At 42.4% G+C, this 23,809-nt stretch overlaps 1 protein-coding gene across 1 annotated transcript in view; it reads left to right on the forward strand.

Annotated features, from left to right (window-relative positions):
- Positions 1-23,809, forward strand: part of LOC311100980 (inactive heparanase-2-like) — a gene marked incomplete at both ends in the record, with an annotated part of 123,360 nt that overhangs the window by 42,608 nt on the left and 56,943 nt on the right. The window contains 3 exons of the mRNA XM_084141985.1: positions 16,108-16,281; positions 18,798-18,969; positions 22,491-22,538. Of these exons, the coding sequence (XP_083998111.1) occupies positions 16,108-16,281; positions 18,798-18,969; positions 22,491-22,538 (394 nt within the window). The remainder of the gene's footprint in view (positions 1-16,107; positions 16,282-18,797; positions 18,970-22,490; positions 22,539-23,809) is intronic.

Here is a 23,809-nt window from a genome sequence, read left to right on the forward strand (position 1 = left end):
ACAAAACATTAGGAACACCTTCCTAATATTGAGTTGCACCCCCTTCTGCCCTCATAATTGCCTCAATTCGTTGGGGCATGGACTACAAGGTGTCGAAAGCGTTCCACAGGGATGTTGGCCATGTTGACTCCAATGCTTCCCACAGTTGTGTCATGTTGGCTGGATGCCCTTTGGGTAGTGGACCATTCTTGATACACACGGGAAACTGTTGAGTGTGAAAAATCCAGCAGCGTTGCAGTTCTTGACACTCTCTAACCGGTGTGCCTGGCACCTACTACCATACCCCATTGAAAGGCACTTAAATCTTTTGTCTTGCCCATTCGCCCTCTGAATGGCACACATACACAATCCATGTCTTAATTGTCTCAAGGCTTCCCTTCATCTACATTGATTGAGGTGACATCAATAAGGGATCATCGCTTTCACCTGGATTCACCTGGTCAGTCTATGTCGTGGAAAGAGCTCCTAATGTTTTGTACACTCAGTGTATAGCTAACTGATGTTGTATCTTAGAGCAGCTGTCATTGCTTTCACCACTTTATTCTAAACAAAATAAAATAATATTTTATTTGTCACATGCTTTGTAAACAACAGGTGTAGACTAACAGTGAAATGCTTACTTTCGGGCCCTTCCCAATAATGCAGAGAGAAACATTTTGAAAAAATAATAACACAAGGAAAAAATACACAATGAGTAACGATAACTTGGCTATATACACGGGGTACCAGTACCGAGTCCATGTGCAGGGGTACGAGGTAATTGAGGTAGATACTGTAAGTACATATAGGTAGGGGTAAAGTGACTAGGCAACAGGATAGATAATAAACAGTAGCAGCAGCGTATGTGATGAGTCAAAAGAGTTAGAGCAAAGAGGGTCAACGCAGATAATCTGGGTAGCTATTTGGTTAACTATTTAGTAGTCTTATGGCTTGGGGGTAGAAACTGTTCAGGGTCCGGTAGGTTCTGTTGTTCTGGTTTCCTCTGTCAGGCTACAGGGATTTTAAGATGCAGCTGGAATTGGTGTGTGTGTTTGTGTGCACAATAGTGAGTGAATTTGTGTGAATTAATGAATTAATGTAATAATGAATTAATTAATGTAATGGCCACCATTCTCTCTCCAACCTCTTGTTGTGGGATTCATGTTGAACCATATTGAAGTTTAAGAATGACTGTCATTTTTCCCAGTCAGCTGGAACCAACTAGCATCAACATACACACACACACACACACACACACACACACACACACACACACACACACACACACACACACACACACACACACACACACACACACACACACACTCACACACACACTCACACACACACACACACACACACACACACACACACACACACACACACACACACACACACACACATTATTCCTCTAACGTTGTTTGGCTGCACAATCCAAGCTTTGGAAAGTCATATTGAATTCATAAAGACATTTTTAAAAAATGTTTCCAATTGATGTCTCTAAACAGTTGTCTCTCCTGTCTGCAGCGGTCTATAAGGTCTGAGGTTTGATCTGGGTTTAAAATGAACCAGAACCCCTCCGCTCAAGGCTGTGTGTGTGTGTGTGTGTGTTTGATTTGGGGGGTCAAAATATCCAGCTTGACATGTTGTGGTGGGAAATCACTGTGTTTCTGGATGAAATGAGAAACAGAGGCACACAGAGAACAGACAAAACTCAGACTGATGACTTTACTGGGGGAGAGAGACAGAGACAGAGAGAGATGGGGAGAGAGAGAGAGAGAGAGAGAGAGAGAGAGAGAGAGAGAGAGAGCGCGAGACAGAATGATGGAAGGATTCAAAAGAGAGAGGGAGACAGAGAGTAAGACAGAAACGGCACAGGACGTGTGTGATGGTGAAAGAGGGAGTGTGTGATGGTGAAAGAGAGAGTGTGTGATGGTGAAAGAGGGAGGAGTGTGTGATGGTGAAAGAGGGTGTGTGTGATGGTGAAAGAGGGAGTGTGTGATGGTGAAAGAGGGGGTGTGTGATGGTGAAAGAGAGAGTGTGTGATGGTGAAAGAGAGAGTGTGTGATGGTGAAAGAGGGAGGAGTGTGTGATGGTGAAAGAGGGAGTGTGTGACGGTGAAAGAGGGAGGAGTGTGTGATGGTGAAAGAGGGAGGAGTGTGTGATGGTGAAAGAGGGAGTGTGTGATGGTGAAAGAGGGAGGAGTGTGTGATGGTGAAAGAGGGAGTGTGTGATGGTGAAAGAGGGAGTGTGTGATGGTGAAAGATGGAGTGTGTGATGGTGAAAGAGAGAGTGTGTGATGGTGAAAGAGGGAGGAGTGTGTGATGGTGAAAGAAGGAGTGTGTGATGGTAAAAGAGGGAGTGTGTGATGGTGAAAGAGGGAGTGTGTGATGGTGAAAGAGGGAGGAGTGTGTGATGGTGAAAGAGGGAGGAGTGTGTGATGGTGAAAGAGGGAGTGTGTGATGGTGAAAGAGGGAGTGTGTGATGGTGAAAGAGGGAGTGTGTGATGGTGAAAGAGGGAGTGTGTGATGGTGAAAGAGGGAGTGTGTGATGGTGAAAGAGAGAGTGTGTGATGGTGAAAGAGAGAGTGTGTGATGTTGAAAGAGGGAGGAGTGTGTGATGGTGAAAGAGGGAGTGTGTGATGTTGAAAGAGGGAGGAATGTGTGATGGTGAAAGAGGGAGTGTGTGATGGTGAAAGAGGGAGTGTGTGATGGTGAAAGAGGGAGTGTGTGATGGTGAAAGAGAGAGTGTGTGATGGTGAAAGAGGGAGTGTGTGATGGTGAAAGAGAGAGTGTGTGATGGTGAAAGAGGGAGTGTGTGATGGTGAAAGAGGGAGTGTGTGATGGTGAAAGAGGGAGTGTGTGATGGTGAAAGAGAGAGTGTGTGATGGTGAAAGAGGGAGTGTGTGATGGTGAAAGAGGGAGGAATGTGTGATGGTGAAAGAGGGAGTGTGTGATGGTGAAAGAGGGAGTGTGTGATGGTGAAAGAGGGAGTGTGTGATGGTGAAAGAGAGAGTGTGTGATGGTGAAAGAGGGAGTGTGTGATGGTGAAAGAGGGAGTGTGTGATGGTGAAAGAGGGAGTGTGTGATGGTGAAAAAGAGGGAGTGTGTGATGGTGAAAGAGAGAGTGTGTGATGGTGAAAGAGGGAGTGTGTGATGGTGAAAGAGGGAGTGTGTGATGGTGAAAGAGGGAGTGTGTGATGGTGAAAGAGAGAGTGTGTGATGGTGAAAGAGAGAGTGTGTGATGGTGAAAGAGGGAGGAGTGTGTGATGGTGAAATAGGGTGTGTGTGATGGTGAAAGAGGGAGTGTGTGATGGTGAAAGAGGGAGTGTGTGATGGTGAAAGAGAGAGTGTGTGATGGTGAAAGAGAGAGTGTGTGATGGTGAAAGAGGGAGGAGTGTGTGATGGTGAAAGAGGGAGTGTGTGACGGTGAAAGAGGGAGGAGTGTGTGATGGTGAAAGAGGGAGGAGTGTGTGATGGTGAAAGAGGGAGTGTGTGATGGTGAAAGAGGGAGGAGTGTGTGATGGTGAAAGAGGGAGTGTGTGATGGTGAAAGAGGGAGTGTGTGATGGTGAAAGAGGGAGTGTGTGATGGTGAAAGAGAGAGTGTGTGATGGTGAAAGAGGGAGGAGTGTGTGATGGTGAAAGAAGGAGTGTGTGATGGTAAAAGAGGGAGTGTGTGATGGTGAAAGAGGGAGTGTGTGATGGTGAAAGAGGGAGGAGTGTGTGATGGTGAAAGAGGGAGGAGTGTGTGATGGTGAAAGAGGGAGTGTGTGATGGTGAAAGAGGGAGTGTGTGATGGTGAAAGAGGGAGTGTGTGATGGTGAAAGAGGGAGTGTGTGATGGTGAAAGAGAGAGTGTGTGATGGTGAAAGAGAGAGTGTGTGATGTTGAAAGAGGGAGGAGTGTGTGATGGTGAAAGAGGGAGTGTGTGATGGTGAAAGAGGGAGGAATGTGTGATGGTGAAAGAGGGAGTGTGTGATGGTGAAAGAGGGAGTGTGTGATGGTGAAAGAGGGAGTGTGTGATGGTGAAAGAGAGAGTGTGTGATGGTGAAAGAGGGAGTGTGTGATGGTGAAAGAGAGAGTGTGTGATGGTGAAAGAGGGAGTGTGTGATGGTGAAAGAGGGAGTGTGTGATGGTGAAAGAGGGAGTGTGTGATGGTGAAAGAGGGAGGAGTGTGTGATGGTGAAAGAGGGAGTGTGTGATGGTGAAAGAGGGAGTGTGTGATGGTGAAAGAGGGAGTGTGTGATGGTGAAAGATGGAGTGTGTGATGGTGAAAGAGAGAGTGTGTGATGGTGAAAGAGGGAGGAGTGTGTGATGGTGAAAGAAGGAGTGTGTGATGGTAAAAGTCTCTTCTGCCTGGTATGGCAACTGCTCGGCCTCCGACCGCAAGGCACTACAGAGGGTAGTGCGTATGGCTCAGTCACTGGGGCCAAGCTTCCTGCCATCCAGGACCTCTATACCAGGCGGTGTCAGAGGAAGGCCCTAAAAATTGTCAAAGACTCCAGCCACCCTAGTCATAGACTGTTCTCTCTGCTACCGCACGGCAAGCGGTACCGGAGCGCCAAGTCTAGGTCCAAGAGGCTTCTAAACAGCTTCTACCCCCAAGCAATAAGACTCCTGAACATCGAATGAAATGGATACCGAGACTATTTGCATTGCCCCCCCACTGCTGCTACTCGTTGTTTATTATCTATGCATAGTCACTTTAATAACTTTACCTAAATGTACATATTACCTCAATGACCTCGACTAACCGGTGCCCCCGCACATTGACTTGTTACCGGTACGCCCTGTATATAGCCTCCCTATTGTTATTTTTACTGCTGCTCTTTCATTAGTTTTTACTTTTATTTCGTATTATTTTATATTGTATTTTTTTGTGTGATTTTTTTTGGTATTCTTTCTTAAAACTGCATTTATGGTTAAGGTCTTGTAAGTAATCATTTCACTGTAAGGTTTACACCCGTTGTATTCGGCGCATGTGACAAATACAATTTGATTTGATTTGATTTGGGCCTCTCTGGCCACGCTACTTTTGAAATTGTTTTGTCCATTCTAATGACAAAACAAGTTTTCAGGTTCAATTTCTCATGTCTGTTTGGGATAATCTCTGTACTTTTTGTAGTAGCTATGGCTGCAAGAACAGAGGAAGACTGTGTGCGTGGGGGGGGGGGGGGGGCTTATTTAAAAGGTTATCAGCAGTAATCATAGTCGGCTTGGGTGGGATGTGTCGTTTCTAAAAACGGAAGTGTGTGTGTGTGTGTGTGTGTAATGCAGAACTGTAGAAATGAGGCGTAGCACCAGACGATGCTCCAGACCTCCACAGTGCTGCTATCAGATATACCCTGACAATATCCAGGCCCCGCTGTTTCCATTACACACGACAAACTGGGTCTGGGGATTTTTAGGTTACATTTACTGTACTTCAGTCATTTAGCGGGCACCTTACTGTACAGAATAGAATAGAAACACAATGGAATAGAATAGAATAGAATTGAATAGAATAGAAACACAGTAGAAAATAATACAAACACAATGGGGTACAATTTAATAGAAACACAGTGGAATGGAACAGAATAGAAACACAATGGAATATAATAGAATATAATTGAATAGAAACACAGTAGAATAGAATACAAACACAATGGGATTCAATTGAATAGAAACACAATGGAATAGAATAGAATAGAAACACAGTGGAATATAATACAATATAATAGAAACACGATGGAATGGAATAGAATAGAAACACCGTTGAATAGTATAGAATACAAACACAACGGAATATAATATAATAGAATAGAATTGAATAGAAACACAGTGGAATATTTAAGTTTCGAGGATATATTGGCACGGTATATCCTCCAAACACCGGCTTCGAGGGCATTATCACTTTTATACAACAGGTTACCAACATATTTTGGTCCTCTGCAGCTCAGCTGGTAGAGTACGGCGCTTGTAACGCCAAGGTAGTGTGTTCGATCCCCGGGACCACCCATACACACAAAAAAAAAAAATGCACGCATGACTGTAAGTCGCTTTGGATAAAAGCGTCTGCTAAATGGCATATTATATTAAAATAATGATTGCCATATTTTCATTAAAGACGTTATTTTGATGAATTTATTCATACTATTTAATCCTTCCACAAGATATAGTCCCGACATAAATCTAGGGTTGCTACCCAAGACGGCTGGTTGTTCATTCTATTGGTTCGGTTGCCAGAGACGCGACCCAGTCGTTCAGTCTTTTTGTTCTGTATCTATGGACAGGGGTTGTGGTATATGGCCAATTTACCACGGCTAAGGGCTGTTCTTAGGCACGACGCATCGCAGAGTGCATGGACACAGCCCTTAGTCGTGGTATATTGGCCATATACCACAAACCCCCGAGGTGCCTTATTGCTTAATTATACAACGGGTGGTTCTAATCCTGAATGTTGATTGGTTAAAATCGCATTCCAGCCGGTGTCCATTCCACAAGTTACCGCCGGCTAAATCTATGACGTTAAAATGCCTCAACTTCGTCTCGGGCCTAACAACACCCGTGCCAATATATCCTCCAAACACTGGCTTCTCGGGCATTATCACTTAAATAGAAACACAATGGAATAGAATAGAAAAGAATAGAAACACAATGGAATATAATATAATAGAATATAATAGAAAAACAGTGGAATATAATATAATAGAATAGAATAGAATAGTATTGAATAGAAAAACAGTGGAATAGAATAGAATAGACTCACATGGCTAACTAAATGATAAGTAAAGATCGCTACATGCACATCACTGTGACAGCTAGAGGCCTTTGTGTTATCTGAAGTAGCTGCATTGACAAAATGGCTGCATTATTCATCCTACCATATTGTATCATTTACGTAATTCAGGGCTTTGGCTATTAATTTGAATCTTTATAAGCTGATACATGTGCTAGCCTTAACAAAGCATTGAGCTGTCATTCTTTGACAAATTATATTGACAGAGAGAGAATTCCTTAAATCAGTTCTCGCCAAGTCCTGGTTTTTAGCAGGGTTAATCTGGGGAATATAAGTGGCTCTCTGAGCCGTGTGTGTGTGTGTGTGTATGTGTGTGTGTGTGTATGTGTGTGTGTGTGTGTGTGTATGTGTGTGTGTGTGTGTGTGTGTGTGTGTGTGTGTGTGTGTGTGTGTGTGTGTGTGTGTGTGTGTGTGTGTGTGTGTGTCTGCAAAATGATGAAACACTTGCAGGAACTACTGGAGTCCTTTAGGGAGAAACATCAGGAGTTTCCAGAAACAATTGCTGCAGGTTTCCAGAGACCATGGCTGCTTAATCTCTAACGTACCATTTATCTCAATAAAACAGGATTAGTTATAGCTGTTAAACTTGGTCACACTTTAAACTAACCCCAACTTATAAAGGCTTTATAATGCATACATAAAGTATTCCTAAACAAACTATAAATGCTTCACGAATCATCTATAAACTAATGTGATACTGTATAAATGGTGTATAAAGTGTGATATAACAGCTCCCTATGTAGGGTGTATTGCCAAATGTGACATAACCCACTATGTGAATCCCTAAAAATGCTGTGCTTTATAACGTGTGAGAGAATGTGTTCTGACCACACTCTGACTCTTCAACATAAAATCTATATACATATAGATATTGTGTACTTTAGGCTATATAAAGCCTTTATAACTTGTGGTTCGCTTAAAGTGGGACCTTAACATTTAGGCAGATGAGTGCCGACAATGCACAACCGCACACAACGCACTCGCACACATGCATGAACACACACACACACACACACACACACACACACACACACACACACACACACACACACACACACACACACACACACACACACACACACACACCCTAGGGAGCTGAGTTCAGGATACCTCTGTAATGTCATTAGCTTATTGGACCAGTCTGGACCTCATCACAGACCTATAGCTTCAGGGTCTCCCTCTCTCTTCCCCTCTCTCCTTTTCTCCTCCCTCTCTTCCCCTCTCTCCTTTTCTCCTCCCTCTCTTCCCCCCTCTCCTCCCTCACTCCCCCTCTCCTCCCCCTCTCCTCCCTCTCTCCCCCTCTCCCCCTCTCCTCTCTCCTCCTGTTCTCCCCCTCTCTTCCATTTCCCCTCTCCTCCCCCTCTCCTCCCTCTCTCCCACTCTCTTCCATTTCCCCTCTCCTCCCCCTCTCCTCCCTCTCTCCCACTCTCTTCCATTTTCCCCTCTCCTCCCCCTCTCCTCCCTCTCTTCCATCTCCCCCTCTCCTCCCTCTCTCCCCTCCCTTCCATTTCCCCCTCTCTTCCATCTCCCCACTCTCCCCCCCTCTCCTCTCCTCCCTCTCTCCCCTCTCTTCCATCTCCCCCTCTCCTGCCCCTCTCCTCTCTCTCTCTAGCAGCCTGCTTTCTGTCCCCCCCTGCCTTTGTTACAGCCTCTGTCTTAAATGAGTGGTGCGTAGAGACAGCCTCTATCATATGAAGCATTTTGTATCATCATGATGGTGTGGCCGGTCCAATATCTTGAAAACTTGACTGCTGACCTGCAAAACATTTTGGGACTGTATCAACAGTTCCCCTTTAACCACTGATACAGCTGAGAGAGTATGCTAACTTTACCCTTGCTAGGACCTCTCACATGGTACCACTAACTCAAACATAAAGCCCCTTGAATCCACCAATTCCACCACCCCTCCTCCACCCATCCTGCACCCGAATACCCGAGACCCGATCCGGGACCCGAGCGCGTCCGGATCCAGAATTCTAAATAATGTCACAGATCTGGATCGGACCTGATATGATTGTCAGGGGTCTCGGTTATGTGTAATTTTAACAGACTTGTCCGGAAGGGCCCATGCATTTCCGAACGCCACTGCTGCAGTAGAGAGAGAGAGTGAGAGAGAGTGAGAGAGAGAGAGAGGGAGAGAGAGAGAGAGAGAGAGAGAGAGAGAGAGAGAGGAGAGAGAGAGAGAGAGAGAGAGAGAGAGAGAGAGAGAGCGAGAGAGAGAGAGAGAGAGAGAGAGAGAGAGAGAGAGAGAGAGAGAGAGAGAGAGAGAGAGAGAGAGAGGGGAGAAATACTACTACTTCATCACCGACTTCAACCCAGAGTCTGAGTCAACAAAGCCTCCTTCACTCATGCTGCCAAACATGCCCTCGTAAAACTGACTATCCTACCGATCCTTGACTTCGGCGATGTCATTTACAAATTAACCTCCAACACTCTACTCAGCAAATTGGATGTGGTCTATCACAGTGCCATCCGTTTTGTCACCAAAGCCCCATATACTACCCACCATTGTGACCTGTACGCTCTTGTTGGCTGGCCCTCACTACATATTCGTCGCCAAACCCACTGGCTCCAGGTCATCTATAAATCACTGCTAGGCAAATCCCCGTCTTATTTTAGCTCACTGGTCACCATAGCAACACCCACCCGTAGTCTGCGCTCCAGCAGGTATATCTCACTGGTCATCCCCAAAGCCAACACCTCCTTTGGCCGCCATTCCTTCCAGTTCTCTGCTGCCAATGACTGGAACGAACTGCAAAAATCTCTGAAGCTGGAGACTCTTATCTCCCTCACTAACTTTAAGCGTCAGTTGTCAGAGCAGCTTGCCGATCACTGCACCTGTACACAGCCCATCTGAAATTAGCCCACCCAACTACCTCATCCCCATATTGTTATTTATTTTGCTAATTTGCACCCCAATATCTCTATTTGCACATCATCTTTTGCACATCTATCATTCCAGTGTTAATACGAAATTGTAACTATTTTGCACTATGGCCTATTTATTGCCTTACCTCCATAATTTACTACATTCGCACACACTGTATATATATTTTCTGTTGTATTTTTGACTTTATGTTTTGTTTATTCCATATGCAACTCTTTAAAAAAAAAATTTTTTATCGTACTGCTTTGCTTTATCTTGGCCAGGTCGCAGTTGTAAATGAGAACTTGTTCTCAACTGGCTTACCTGGTTAAATAAAGGTGAAATAAATAAATAAAAAAGTCTCTCAGAGCCTTCACAGTCAGCAGCCCACTAACACCTCTCTCAGACCACAGTAAAATCACAGTGTATCTGAGAAGAGCAGAACCCAACCATGAAGCATCACGGCCCAATAAATGATATGGTACTAAACAGGCCTATAGATGTGCAAACAGTTCAGAAATCTACCAAAAAGCAATTAGTAGCCAAAAAATACAATCTCTCCTAGACAACCTTTTAGCCTTAACATTCTCCTACAGCAATGAAGGTGTAAATTTGGCCGTTTGGAACATAAACTTTATATTTGACAAATTAGCCTCCTTGGCTAATCTAAAGAAACATAAGAGCAAACCAAAAATAATAGATAATGAAAAATGGTTTGATAGTGATTGCAAAAATCTAAGAAAGTAATTGAGAAATATATCTAATCAAAAACACAGAGACCCAGACAACAAAAATATATGCCTTCAATATGGGGAAACACTGAAGCAATACAAACACACCCTAAGAACAAAAAAAGGAACAGCACATTAGAAATCAGCTGGATGTGATTGAGGAATCCATAGAATCAAACCACTTCTGGGAGAATTTGAATAAATGAAACAAACCTCATAATGAGGAATTGGCTAACCAAAATGGGGATATGTGGAGAAATCACTTTGCAAACCTCTATAGCAGGGTTCTTCAATTCCGGTCCTGGAGGGCCGAAACACTTCTGTTTTTTATTTCTACCTGGTAGTTAATTGCACGCACCTGGTGTCCCAGGTCTGAATTAGCCCCTGATTAGAAGGAGAGGATGAAAAACAGAGGTGTTTCGGCCCTCCAGGACCGGAATTGAAGAACCCTGCTCTACAGCAATATAACAAAGAGCCCAGAACAACAAGATATACAAGAAAAATTACAAATCCTTGAATCAGCAGTCAAAGACTATCAGAATCCTGTGGATACCCCAATTACAGAACAAGAATTATTGGAAAAACTTTGCACTCTCCAACCCAAAAAGGCCTGTGGTGCTGATGGTATTTTAAATGAAATGATCAAATATACAGACTACAAATTCAAATTGGCTATACTCAAACTCTTCAACATTATCCTAACTGCAGGTATTTTCCCCGATATTTGGAACCAAGGATTGATCACACCAATCTATAAAAATGGAGACAAATTTGACCCAAATAATTACAGAGGAATTTGCATTAACAGCAACTTGGGGAAAATTCTCTGCAGTATCATAAACAGCAGACTACATAATTACCTTGATGAACACAACGTCCTAAGCAGAAGCCAGATTGGATTTTTTTTAAATTATCGTACAACAGACCACATTTACACCCTCCACACTCTAATTGACAAACAAGTAAACCAAAACAAAGGCAAAATCTACTTGTGTTTTGTAGACTTCAAGAAAGCATTTGATTCAATTTGGCACAAAGGTCTTTTTTTTACAAACTAATAGAAAGTGGTATTGGAGGGAAAACATACGATGTTATTAAATCAATGTTGCGGTTAAAATCGGCAACAAGCAAACAGACTTCTTCTCTCAGGGACGTGGAGTGAAACAGGGCTGCCCAATAAGTCCAACACTATTTAACATCTACATTAATGAATTGGCAAAAACATTAGAAGAATCGGGCAGCACCTGGTCTCACCCTACACAACACTGAAATCAAGTGTCTGCTGTACGCAGATGACCTGGTGCTACTGTCTCCCACTAAGGAGGGGTTACAGCAGCATCTAGATCATCTGCACAGATTCTGTCAGACCTGGGCTCTGACCGTTAATAAAAAAAAACGAATATAATGATATTTCAAAAAAGGTCAGGAAATCAGGATGACAAATATAAATTCTATTTGGACACAGTTCTATTAGAACACACCAAAAATCACACGTATCTAGGACTAAGTATCAGCAACACAGGTAGCTTTCACATGGCTGTGAATGAGCTGAGAGACAAAGCAAGAAGAGCATTCTATGCCATTAAAAGGAATATTAAAATCAAAATTCCAATTAGAATCTGGCTTAGAATTTTCCAATCAGTTATAGAACCAATTGCTCTATATGGCAGTGAAGTATGGGGTCCGCTCTCTAATACTGAATTTACCAAATGGGACAAACATCCAATCGAAATACTGCATGCAGAGTTTTGCAAGACTGTATTGCAAGTGCAAAGAAAAACTCAAAATAACGCATGTAGAGCAGAATTGGGCCTATACCCCTTCCTTATTCAAATAGAAAAAAGAGCCATCAAATTTTACAACCATCTAAAAACAAGTGACCCCAAATCATTCCATCACACAGCTCTACTATGTCAAGAGATGAAACAAGAGAAGAGTCCCCTCAGCCAGCTGGTTCTGAGGCTCAGTTCACTAACCAAAACCAACCTCATAGAGCCTCAGGACAGCACTCAGAAAATCTGGCCCAACCAAATCATCACAAAGCAAAAATAAAAATATATCACCTATTGGAAAGACACCACAAAGAATCTAAGTAAACTTCAATGCTATTTGGCTCTAAGCAGACAGTACATGGTGGCAGACCACTATCTGACCACTGTGACTGATAGAAAACTGAGGAAAACAATGACGAAAACAATGACTAGGTACAGACTCAGTGAGCACAGTCTGGCTATAGAGACCGGTCGTCACAGGCAAACCTGGCTGCCCAGAGAGGACAGGCTCTGCCCCCGGGGAGAGGTAGAGACAGAGCTGCATTTCCTAATACACTGTGACAAATACTCAGACCTAAGAGAATCTTTCTTTCCCAAAATTATCATTCAGTACAAAGAATTTGAAACTATAAAAGAGGAAGAAAAAAACAAATAATTATTGGGTGAAAAGCCAAAATGTGCAATTGAAATGAAAAGTGTAATATAATGTCAATAATTGGCTTTCATACCATGTAATGTGTCTTCTCAGTCATGTTGAGACTGATCGACTACTATTGCTTTAATGTATTGTTATTCTCATTAATATTGTTGTTGTAGTTGCTGTTAATGGTAATCCCATTTCCACTACTACTATTATTATTGCTGTTGGTCCCACCATTTTTGTTATATGTATACTTTGACAATGTAAGTAATTTCACTTGCCATGTCAATAAAGTCTATTGAATTGAATTGAATTGAATTGAATTGAATTGAATTGAATTGAGAGAAATTGTCTAATTTGTTGTGCTGCTGCTGCTCTTGCTTTGCACGAGAGTGGAGCATGGCTCATGTAGCTTGTTATTGGCCAATCATAAGTCATCAAAACGGCAATAGCCTACAGTCATAGAGCCTCAGTGTGTAGCAAAAGTTAGGAGATATCTAATCAATGGAAGGTGGAATTAAAATGACTGAATTCAAAGTTAAAGGAGAGGATAGGCTACAACGACCAAGAGCCAACAGGTAGGCTGCTACTTAATATTCTGAATGGAGTTGTTGTTATTTGTAACTGTAGGATGAGAAAGCACATGCACTGCAGCCTCAATTAGCCTAGTTAGCTAACATTAGCTAGCTTAACTAGCTTCTCCCGGTTTGATGCAATCAAGACAGGTAATACGTAATCATATTTGATGATAAATAACCTAGCTATGGCAGCAATTAGTCTACTATAGTTTGAGTCGGTTTGGTGTCTCTTGTCTCTCCCTCCCTGCTCCCCATGTCACTGGCTCACAGTACGGCCCCTCCCCCGCCTGCTAGAGCCCCGCCTCTCTCCCTCCTCTCACGCTCCGGTTAATAAAATAGCTTTTAAAAATAATTTTCTGCTGCTTCCCTCACTCAGATCGGCTCGGACCGGGTCTGGATCTGACCAGGTTTATACGGAACGGGTCTAGTTGTCCTCGGGTCCGTTCGGAACGGGTCTCTATATTTAAAAAATATATATTTATGCATATCGGGTCCGGGTGGGAAAGCCGCAGGTCCATTTCGGAACGGGTCCAACTTTTTGGACCTATGAAGACCTCTAGTCCATAACACCACTGCATAGCACACACACACACGCACACACACACACACACACACACACACACACACACACACACACACACACACACACACACACACACACACACACACACACACACACACACACACACACACACACACACACACACACACACACACACACACACACACAAGACAATTCACATGTCAAGGGCATTCCTTCACCATGTGTGGACAGAGCTATGTAATTGTACACATATAAAACACAGCCTTTTGAACCATATCAAGTTCACAACTATCTTTAGAGATATGTTTTTTTTTTCTGGACGTTTCAGTCCAGATTTTTATTATAGCCATATCTGCTCAGCAGGCTGCCATTCAGCTATGCCCTTCACCTGCTCTTCATCAGCAGGCTGGTATATCCATCAGTACACGTCACCACACACACACACACACACACGGACAGATATTGCCTCAAGCACTCCCATGGGTGTTGTATAGGCCTGGTCAGATGTATGGTTGGAATTATCAGCCAGTTAAATATCAAATGTTCACAATACAGGTGAGGTGGACAGTAGTATTGTAGTAACATAGTACTGTAGTATTGTAGTAACATAGTACTGAAGTATTGTAGTAACATAGTAACATAGTACTGTAGTACCATAGTACTGTAGTATTGTAGTACCATAGTACTGTAGTAACATATTACCATATTACTGTAGTATTGTAGTACCATAGTACTGTAGTAACATAGTATCATAGTGCTGTAGTATTGTAGTACCATAGTACTGTAGTAACATAGTACTGTAGTGATGTAGTACTGTAGTGATGTAGTATTGTAGTACCATAGTAATATTGTAGTACCATAGTACTGTAGTATTGTAGTACCATAGTACTGTAGTACTGTAGTATTGTAGTACCATTGTAACATAGTACTGTGGTAATGTAGTACCATTGTACTGTTGCACTGTAGTAGTTTAGTACCATAGTAACATAGTACTGTAGTAATGTAGTACCACAGTAACATAGTCCTATAGTATTGTTGTATTGTAGTACCATAGTAACATAGTACTGTAGTATTGTAGTACCATAGTAACATAATACTGTGGTACTCTAGTACAATAGTAATATAGTACTGTATTATCATAGTAACATAGTAATGTAGTAACATAGTACTGTAGTGTTGCAGTAGTGTAGTGTTGTAGTAGTTTAGTACCATAGTACTGTAGTATTGTATTATTGTAGTACCATAGTACTGTAGTATTGTAGTACCATACTAATGTAGTATTGTAGCACCATAGTACCATAGTACTATAGTACCGTATTATCATAGAAACTAAGTACTGTAGTATTGCGGTACCATAGTACTGTAGTACTGTAGCACCCAAGTCATAGACTGTTCTCTCTGATACCGCATGGCAAGGGGTACCGATAGGCCAAGTCTGGAACCAACAGGACCCTGAACAGCTTCTATCTCCAAGCCATGAGACTGCTAAATAGTTAACCAAATAGCTACCCAGACTATCTGAATTGACCCCCTTTGCACTAACACTTTTGACTCATCACATACACTGCTGCTACTGCTATCCTGTTGCCTAGTCACTTTACCCCTACCTATATTTACATATCTACCTCAATTACCTCATACTCCTGCACATTGACTTGGTACTGGTACCACGTGCATATAGCCAAGTTATCATTACTCATTGTGTATTTATTCCTCATGTTATTCTTTTTCAATTATTTGTAAGCATTTCACTTTTAGTCTACACTTGCTGTTTACAAAGCTTGTGACAAATACAATTTGATTTGATTGATTTGAGATGATGAGTCAGGCTCAGATTGACAGGGTTAGAGGTTAGAACTAGGAGCAGGAGTTTTCTGGACGGGTCACTTAGTTTTGATAAATAATTAAATCTGTGATAGGTTTGTACCTACATATATTTCCATAGTCCAAAATCCATCTAGCCATTTAATGTGGAGTTCCCACCACATTGGTTACTATCCTATAGTGGTAGGGGTTAAGTGCAGATTTTAGACAGGGCACAGTTGTTTTAGACAGGCTTCAGATGTACTTAGCATACTGGAATATAAATGTCCCAAATGTGTTTTCAATGTTCATAAATAATTATTTGTAATACAGTTAGCCCGGCCACAGTATGATTGAAAGTTACCTTGAATATTTTGAAAAGAAACAAAGTTACAACTGCGTCTGGTTTGCTCCCAGCCAGGTCTTTAGACAAACTGTACAACTTTGCCGAGTGTGCTGGTCTGCATCTGGTCCTGGGGCTCAACGCCCTGCAGAGAAACCCTGACTCCTCCTGGAACTCCTCCTCAGCCCTCAGCCTACTCAAATACAGCGCCGGGAAGAAATACAACATTTCCTGGGAACTGGGCAACGGTCAGTATCTACTACACCACACTATATACTATATTTAATATATTATACAATTTATGCTATTTAATACAGTAGAATTATAAAGCATTGGGCAACACTGTACTTAAAGGGGGTATACGCATTGAAACACCTTTATGAAACAATTTCTAACACTTTTATGAGAGTCGCGGTATCATTCAAAACAACCGACATAACACATTTATTCAACATCATTCATAAGGAGTTTTCACACAAAAAAAATAGATATTTATTTATCCATTGTACACAGAAATGTATATTTACAGCCACAGAGCCCAACCCAAGTGTAACCCTAAGAACTCATGTTTTTGGCCTGTAAACAAGCGGTAGGCCAACCCTGTTTTTGGAGAGCTAAACCTACAGGAAGGTAGCTCTCCAGGAACAAGGTTGGGCAGCCCCACTGTAGGCATAACATGACATTTAATGGTTCTCCTGGCCAGAACTCCCTCTAGGTCAGGTATTCTGTTTACTTCAGATCCGCCTTCTCTTGGATATTGTCACGGGGAAAAAAATCATAATTCAAAAAGATAATACTGATCATTCCCAGCAGCATCCTGTAACATTGAAAGTTCACGAGAGAGGATACGAAACACTCAATGCACAAAGTCACCAACCGCTGACACTGTGCTGCTGCCAGACTGTTATGTGAATAGTGCTGTGGCAGCAAAAATACACATTTCCGTTGTACAATAGCTAAATAAAGATTTTTTGAGGGCACTTTTATTTGGAAAAAGCCTTATGAATGATGTTGAATACATGTGTTATGAAGAACAGAACTAGAATACGTTTCTATATTATGAAGCTTGTTATGAATGATACTGCAACAGGGATAAAGATGTTATGACTGGTTTCAGAAAGGTGTTATGACTGGTTTCATTAAAGGGTTATGACTGGTTTCATAAAGGTGTTATGACTTTTTTCATAAAGGTGTTATGACTTTTTTCATAAAGGTGTTATGCATGGTTTCATAAAGGTGTTATGACTGGTTTCATAAAGGTGTTATGACTGGTCTCATAAATGTGTTATGACTGATTTCATAAAGGTGTTATGACTGGTTTCATAAAGATGTTATGACTGGTTTTATGAAGGTGTTATGACTGGTTTCATAAAGCTGTTATGACTGGTTTCATAAAGGTGTTATGACTGATTTCATAAAGGTGTTAAGAATACCTTATGTATAACCCCTAGCGTCTATACCCCATGCAATATGAAAATAGCAATAGCAATTCCATGATATAAACAGCACATACATGACAGTATAATAGACTTCCCAGTACATTGATTACTTTTAGCTGCTCTGGTAAGGAATTTGATATCATTGGCAGTGCTCATGATAACAAAAACAAAAAAATACTTGTGCTGGCCAAAGCCTTGCAATTGCATGCAGATTTCAATGACTGCATCATTTGTAAGTTTTGACTCTGAGTCATGATTGAAAGGAAGCCTTTCAGAGAGTGAAGAGAGAGTAGAGAGAGAGAGAAAGAACGAGACAGAGAGAGAGCGAGAGAGAGAGAGAGAGAGAGAGAGAGAGAGAGAGAGAGAGAGAGAGAGAGGGAGAGAGAGAGAGAGAGGGAGAGAGAGAGAGAGCGTAGAGAGAGGGAGAGAGCATAGAGAGAGAGAGAGGGAGAGAGGGAGGGGTGAATATTTAGGGATGATGAGTGGTTTTAAAAAAGAGAAGTAAACAGCTGATGACTTGCTATGCTGTGCATCCTCGACCCCTGCCAAAATGACAGATACAAACGCTCTCGCCAGAAGGTAGAAACTGTAGGGGTCAATGTGGGATTGGGTTTAGCTGTTGTGATTTTCTTTTCTCTCCAACACTCTTGTGTTGGACAGCATTAGAATGACACATGCTGTGTCTCGCTGTAATACTGTGTAGTTTGTGTTCCATTCAAGGATGACGTTAATTGTCAACGATTTCCCCTTAGATAGGCCAGCTGCAACGTCAAAATTGGCTATGTTGTAAAACTCATGAAAACAAAAATGTGCTTTTTGGTCTTAATTTAAGGTTAGGGTTAGGCATTAGGGATAGCCGTGTGTTTAAGGTTAGGGTTAAGGTTAGGGTTGGTTTAAAATCAGATTTCTTTACTTTGTGGCTGTGCCAGCTAGTGACCACTCTATAGAGCTGCCTCGAAAACAAGATTCATGACTAAAAACGCTAACCTGCATATAAACATGTCAGTACTGCCCACAGTTGTGTTTAGTAGCAGGCTGAGCTAGAGGGGGATGGCGTTTAAGTGTTTAAACTGCTCACTTATGGAGCAAAGATACACCTCCAGTGTGGAAAACTATCTCACGAAAGTCAAGCTCTCCAGAAACAGGATTCAACTGGGTAAAGAAGCTAGCAGAATCTATTGACGAATGAACCTGAATGAAGGTCTGTTATGTCTCTTTGTTTTAAAAATTAAAATATTTGCTAATCAGTTTAATGGAGACTGTAAGATGGTGGATCATAATGTTTCTATCACTTTAATTTCATCCCTCTCTCCATCTCTCTCCAGAGCCTAATGGCTACCGAAGCATGGTGGGTCAGACAGTTAACAGTACCCAGCTAGCCAATGACTACACCCTGCTGAGAACACTACTGCAGTCTGTACGCTACTACAGCCGAGCACACCTCTATGGCCCTAACGCTGGACGACCACGCAAGAACGCCATTCTGCTGCTCGACGGGTGAGTCGCCTCAGTGACGCCGTTTTGATTATAGGTGTATTGTGGATTGTCAATATAGTCCTGAACTATAGTATATAACTATCTTTTACAGTTTGAACAACACACACACACACACGAACACACGAACACACGCACACACACACACACAGGCCCAGTGTTTATGTAGAGGTCTCCAGTCTGATGGTCCCAGGCCCTGGTCTAGTTAAATAGGCTGTCAGCTGAATAGAGTGTCAGCGGATTAATAAGGTGGCTGAATGATGTCCCACCTGTCCTCTCCTCTCTCTTCTCTCCTCTCTCTCACAGACCAGAGGATCTTTGTCTAGACCTCATACACATTTCTACCCCTCTATCTTAGATTCACTAATGGAACTTGCTATAAATAGGGGACTTGTTAGGTTAAATAGTGGATTTGTTATATGTTACGTGGTCCTCTGTAGCTCAGTTGGTAGAGCACGGCGCTTGTAACGCCAAGGTAGTGGGTTCGATCCCCGGGACCAACCATACACAAAAAAATGTATGCACGCATGACTGTAAGTCGCTTTGGATAAAAGCGTCTGCTAAATGGCATATTAAAAAAAAAATTACATGGTGGATTTTATCCACTCCGCAAAGATTGGATTTGGCAGAGCAGCATTCTAGACCAGAGCATAGCTGTAGGATGATTATGCAATCAGGGCAGCTAAAATACATATGTTTGATGTAAATGTTTTGGCAAATATTTTCTGTAGATATACATCAACATACAGTATAACAGTAATGTTAGCAATACTCTCACTATAGCATGTAACAGCTGAGCTGATGAGTTTGATTTAGAGAAAGTCTTGGAAGATCATTTCACACATTTGTGAATTAGTAGGGAGATACTGTAGGACATCATATCCTGTGTGAAATGGTCTTCCAAGAGATTCTGAAAATCAAACTCATCAGCTAAACCCCAAAATAGACTATATTTGAAAATAACAATAATTTCATACCTTGATTACATTGAGACATGATCACGTCTCCTTTTTTTGTGTGTGGGAATACTTGGGAACAGATTTCCTAAATTAAGCACATTTTTTGCTGAACTCCTGAATTTATTTTGACTAAAAAAAAAAAAGGAATGAAAAATGTATGCACTCATGTATGCACGACTTACAGTTAGTAAGTCGCTCCTCTCCCTCCTCCTCCTCATCGTCTCCCTCCTCCTCCTCCTCCTCTCCCTTCTCCCTTCTCCTTTCCCCTGGTCTTTCCTCTGGTCTGTCTCTGTCTCATGGTCAGGTGTGTGTGTGTACAGTGGGGAAAAAAGTATTTAGTCAGCCACCAATTGTGCAAGTTCTCCCACTTAAAAAGATGAGAGAGGCCTGTAATTTTCATCATAGGTACATGTCAACTATGACAGACAAAATGAGAAAAAAATCCAGAAAATCACATTGTAGGATTTTTAATGAATTTATTTGCAAATTATGGTGGAAAATAAGTATTTGGTCAATAACAAAAGTTTCTCAATACTTTGTTATATACCCTTTGTTGGCAATGACACAGGTCAAACGTTTTCTGTAAGTCTTCACAAGGTTTTCACACACTGTTGCTGGTATTTTGGCCCATTCCTCCATGCAGTTCTCCTCTAGAGCAGTGATGTTTTGGGGCTGTCGCTGGGCAACACGGACTTTCAACTCCCTCCAAAGATTTTCTATGGGGTTGAGATCTGCAGACTGGCTAGGCCACTCCAGGACCTTGAAATGCTTCTTACGAAGCCACTCCTTCGTTGCCCGGGCGGTGTGTTTGGGATCATTGTCATGCTGAAAGACCCAGCCACGTTTCATCTTCAATGCCCTTGCTGATGGAAGGAGGTTTTCACTCAAAATCTCACGATACATGGCCCCATTCATTCTTTCCTTTACACGGATCAGTCGTCCTGGTCCCTTTGCAGAAAAACAGCCCCAAAGCATGATGTTTCCACCTCCATGCTTCACAGTAGGTATGGTGTTCTTTGGATGCAACTCAGCATTCTTTGTCCTCCAAACACGACGAGTTGAGTTTTTACCAAAAAGTTATATTTTGGTTTCATCTGACCATATGACATTCTCCCAATCCTCTTCTGGATCATCCAAATGCACTCTAGCAAACTTCAGACGGGCCTGGACATGTACTGGCTTAAGCAGGGGGACACGTCTGCACTGCAGGATTTGAGTCCCTGGCGGCGTAGTGTGTTACTGATGGTAGGCTTTGTTACTTTGGTCCCAGCTCTCTGCAGGTCATTCACTAGGTCCCCCCGTGTGGTTCTGGGATTTTTGCTCACCGTTCTTGTGATCATTTTGACCCCACGGGGTGAGATCTTGCGTGGAGCCCCAGATCGAGGGAGATTATCAGTGGTCTTGTATGTCTTCCATTTCCTAATAATTGCTCCCACAGTTGATTTCTTCAAACCAAGCTGCAAACCAAGCTATTGCAGATTCAGTCTTCCCAGCCTGGTGCAGGTCTACAATTTTGTTTCTGGTGTCCTTTGACAGCTCTTTGGTCTTGGCCATAGTGGAGTTTGGAGTGTGACTGTTTAAGGTTGTGGACAGGTGTCTTTTATACTGATAACAAGTTCAAACAGGTGCCATTAATACAGGTAACGAGTGGAGGACAGAGGAGCCTCTTAAAGAAGAAGTTACAGGTCTGTGAGAGCCAGAAATCTTGCTTGTTTGTAGGTGACCAAATACTAATCTTCCACCAAAATTTGCAAATAAATTCATTAAAAATCCTACAATGTGATTTTCTGGAAAAAAAAATCTCAATTTGTCTGTCATAGTTGACGTGTACCTATGATGAAAATTACAGGCCTCTCTCATCTTTTTAAGTGGGAGAACTTGCACAATTGGTGGCTGACTAAATACTTTTTTTCCCCCACTGTATGTCTGCCACACATGTTTGTTTAGAAACAGAGGCTAAGTGAACGGAGATAACATCAGTGTCAGATAAAAGATGTAACCAAGAACAAATATATTTAACTGGTGAGAGTTGTGCCTTTCTGACAAGCTGTTTAGATAGAAGGATCTGGACATGCCAGAAAGACTCTCATACCCAAATATGGAGAGTTTCAGGTTGAGACTAACCGGTCCACATGTCTTGTTTATGTTGTGTCTCCTTCGCTCAAACAGTTAGAAATACACACACACACACACACACACACACACACACACACACACACACACACACACACACACACACACACACACACACACACACACACACACACACACACACACACACACACACATACACACACACACACAGACACACACACACACACACACACACACACACACACACACACACACAGACACACACACACACACACACACACACACACACACACACACACACACGTATATTGACAGCCTGGTCAAGAGGCACAGCAATATGAGACTAATCAAAAGTCATTGTTTTATAAAAATGCTTTTTATTTCTGTCTGTCATTCCAAAATGCGGTGCTAGTATTTCAGTGGTGTTGTAAACTGAATCAGCTGATTCATCTTTTGTGTTTTCGTTCCCAGGTTCATGAAGAACGCTGGTTCTGTTGTGGACGCTGTAACGTGGCAACAGTAGGTATTTTACCCCTTTTTCTATCCTATATCTGCAAACCCATATCACTTAGCTTCATACACATATTCCCTATATAATACTAATAATAATAACAACAACAACAATAATAATAATAATAATAATAATAGTTCTCATTCTTTAAACGTCTTAAAGGTTGTGAAGCAGAATAAAAATAGTTTCCAGTCAAGCTATTTTCAGGGTGGAATGTTTCGATGGCTTTTATCAAATTCAAGCTATAGTGAGAACCTGTACTCCCTGTTCAACCATGACTGCATGGCCAGGCACGACTCCAACACCATCATTAAGTTTGCAGACAACACAACAGTGGTGGGCCTGATCACCAACAACGATGAGACAGCCTATAGGAAGGAGGTCAGAGACCTGGCCGTGTGGTTTCAGGATAACAACCTCTCCCTCAACGTGATCAAGACAAGGAGATGATTGTGGACTTCAGGAAAAAGAGGACCGAGCACGCCCCCATTCTCATCGACGGGGCTGTAGTGGAGCAGGTTGAGAGCTTCAAGTTCTTTGGTGTCCAAATCACCAACAAACTATCATGTTCCAAACACACCAAGACAGTCATGAAGAGGGCACAACAAAGCCTATTCCCCCTCAGGAGACTGAAAAGATTTGGCATGGGTCTTCAGATCCTCAAAAAGTTATACAGCTGCACCATCGAGAGCATCCTGACTGGTTGCATCACTGTCTGGTATTGCAACTGCTCAGCCTCCGACCGCAAGGCACTACAGAGGGTAGTGCGTACGGCCCAGTACATCACTTGGGCCAAGCTTCCTGCCATCCAGGACCTCTATACCAGGCGGTGTCAGAGGAAGGCCCCTAAAATTGTCAAAGACTCCAACCACCCTAGTCATAGACTGTTCGCTCTGCTACCGCACGGCAAGCGGTACCGGAGTGCCAAGTCTAGGTCCAAGAGGCTTCTTAACAGCTTCTACGCCCCCAGCCATAAGACTCCTGAACAGCTAATCAAATGGCTACCCGGACTATTTGCATTGTCCCCCCCCCCCCCCCCCCCCCACGCCATCTTTTACGCTGCTGCTACTCTCTGTTTATTATCTTTAACTCTTTAACTCTACCTACATGTACATATTCCCTCAATTACCTCGACTAACCGGTTCCCCCGCACATTCACTCTGTACCGGTACCACCTGTATATACCCTCGCTACTGTTATTTTACTGCTGCTCATTAATTATTTTTCACTTATTTTTCTGGAAACTGTATTGTTGGTTAAGGGCTTGTAAGTAAGCATT

Source organism: Coregonus lavaretus, assembly GCF_964263955.1.
Source record: "Coregonus lavaretus genome assembly, chromosome: 25".
In the NCBI taxonomy this organism is placed as follows: Eukaryota; Metazoa; Chordata; class Actinopteri; order Salmoniformes; family Salmonidae; genus Coregonus; species Coregonus lavaretus.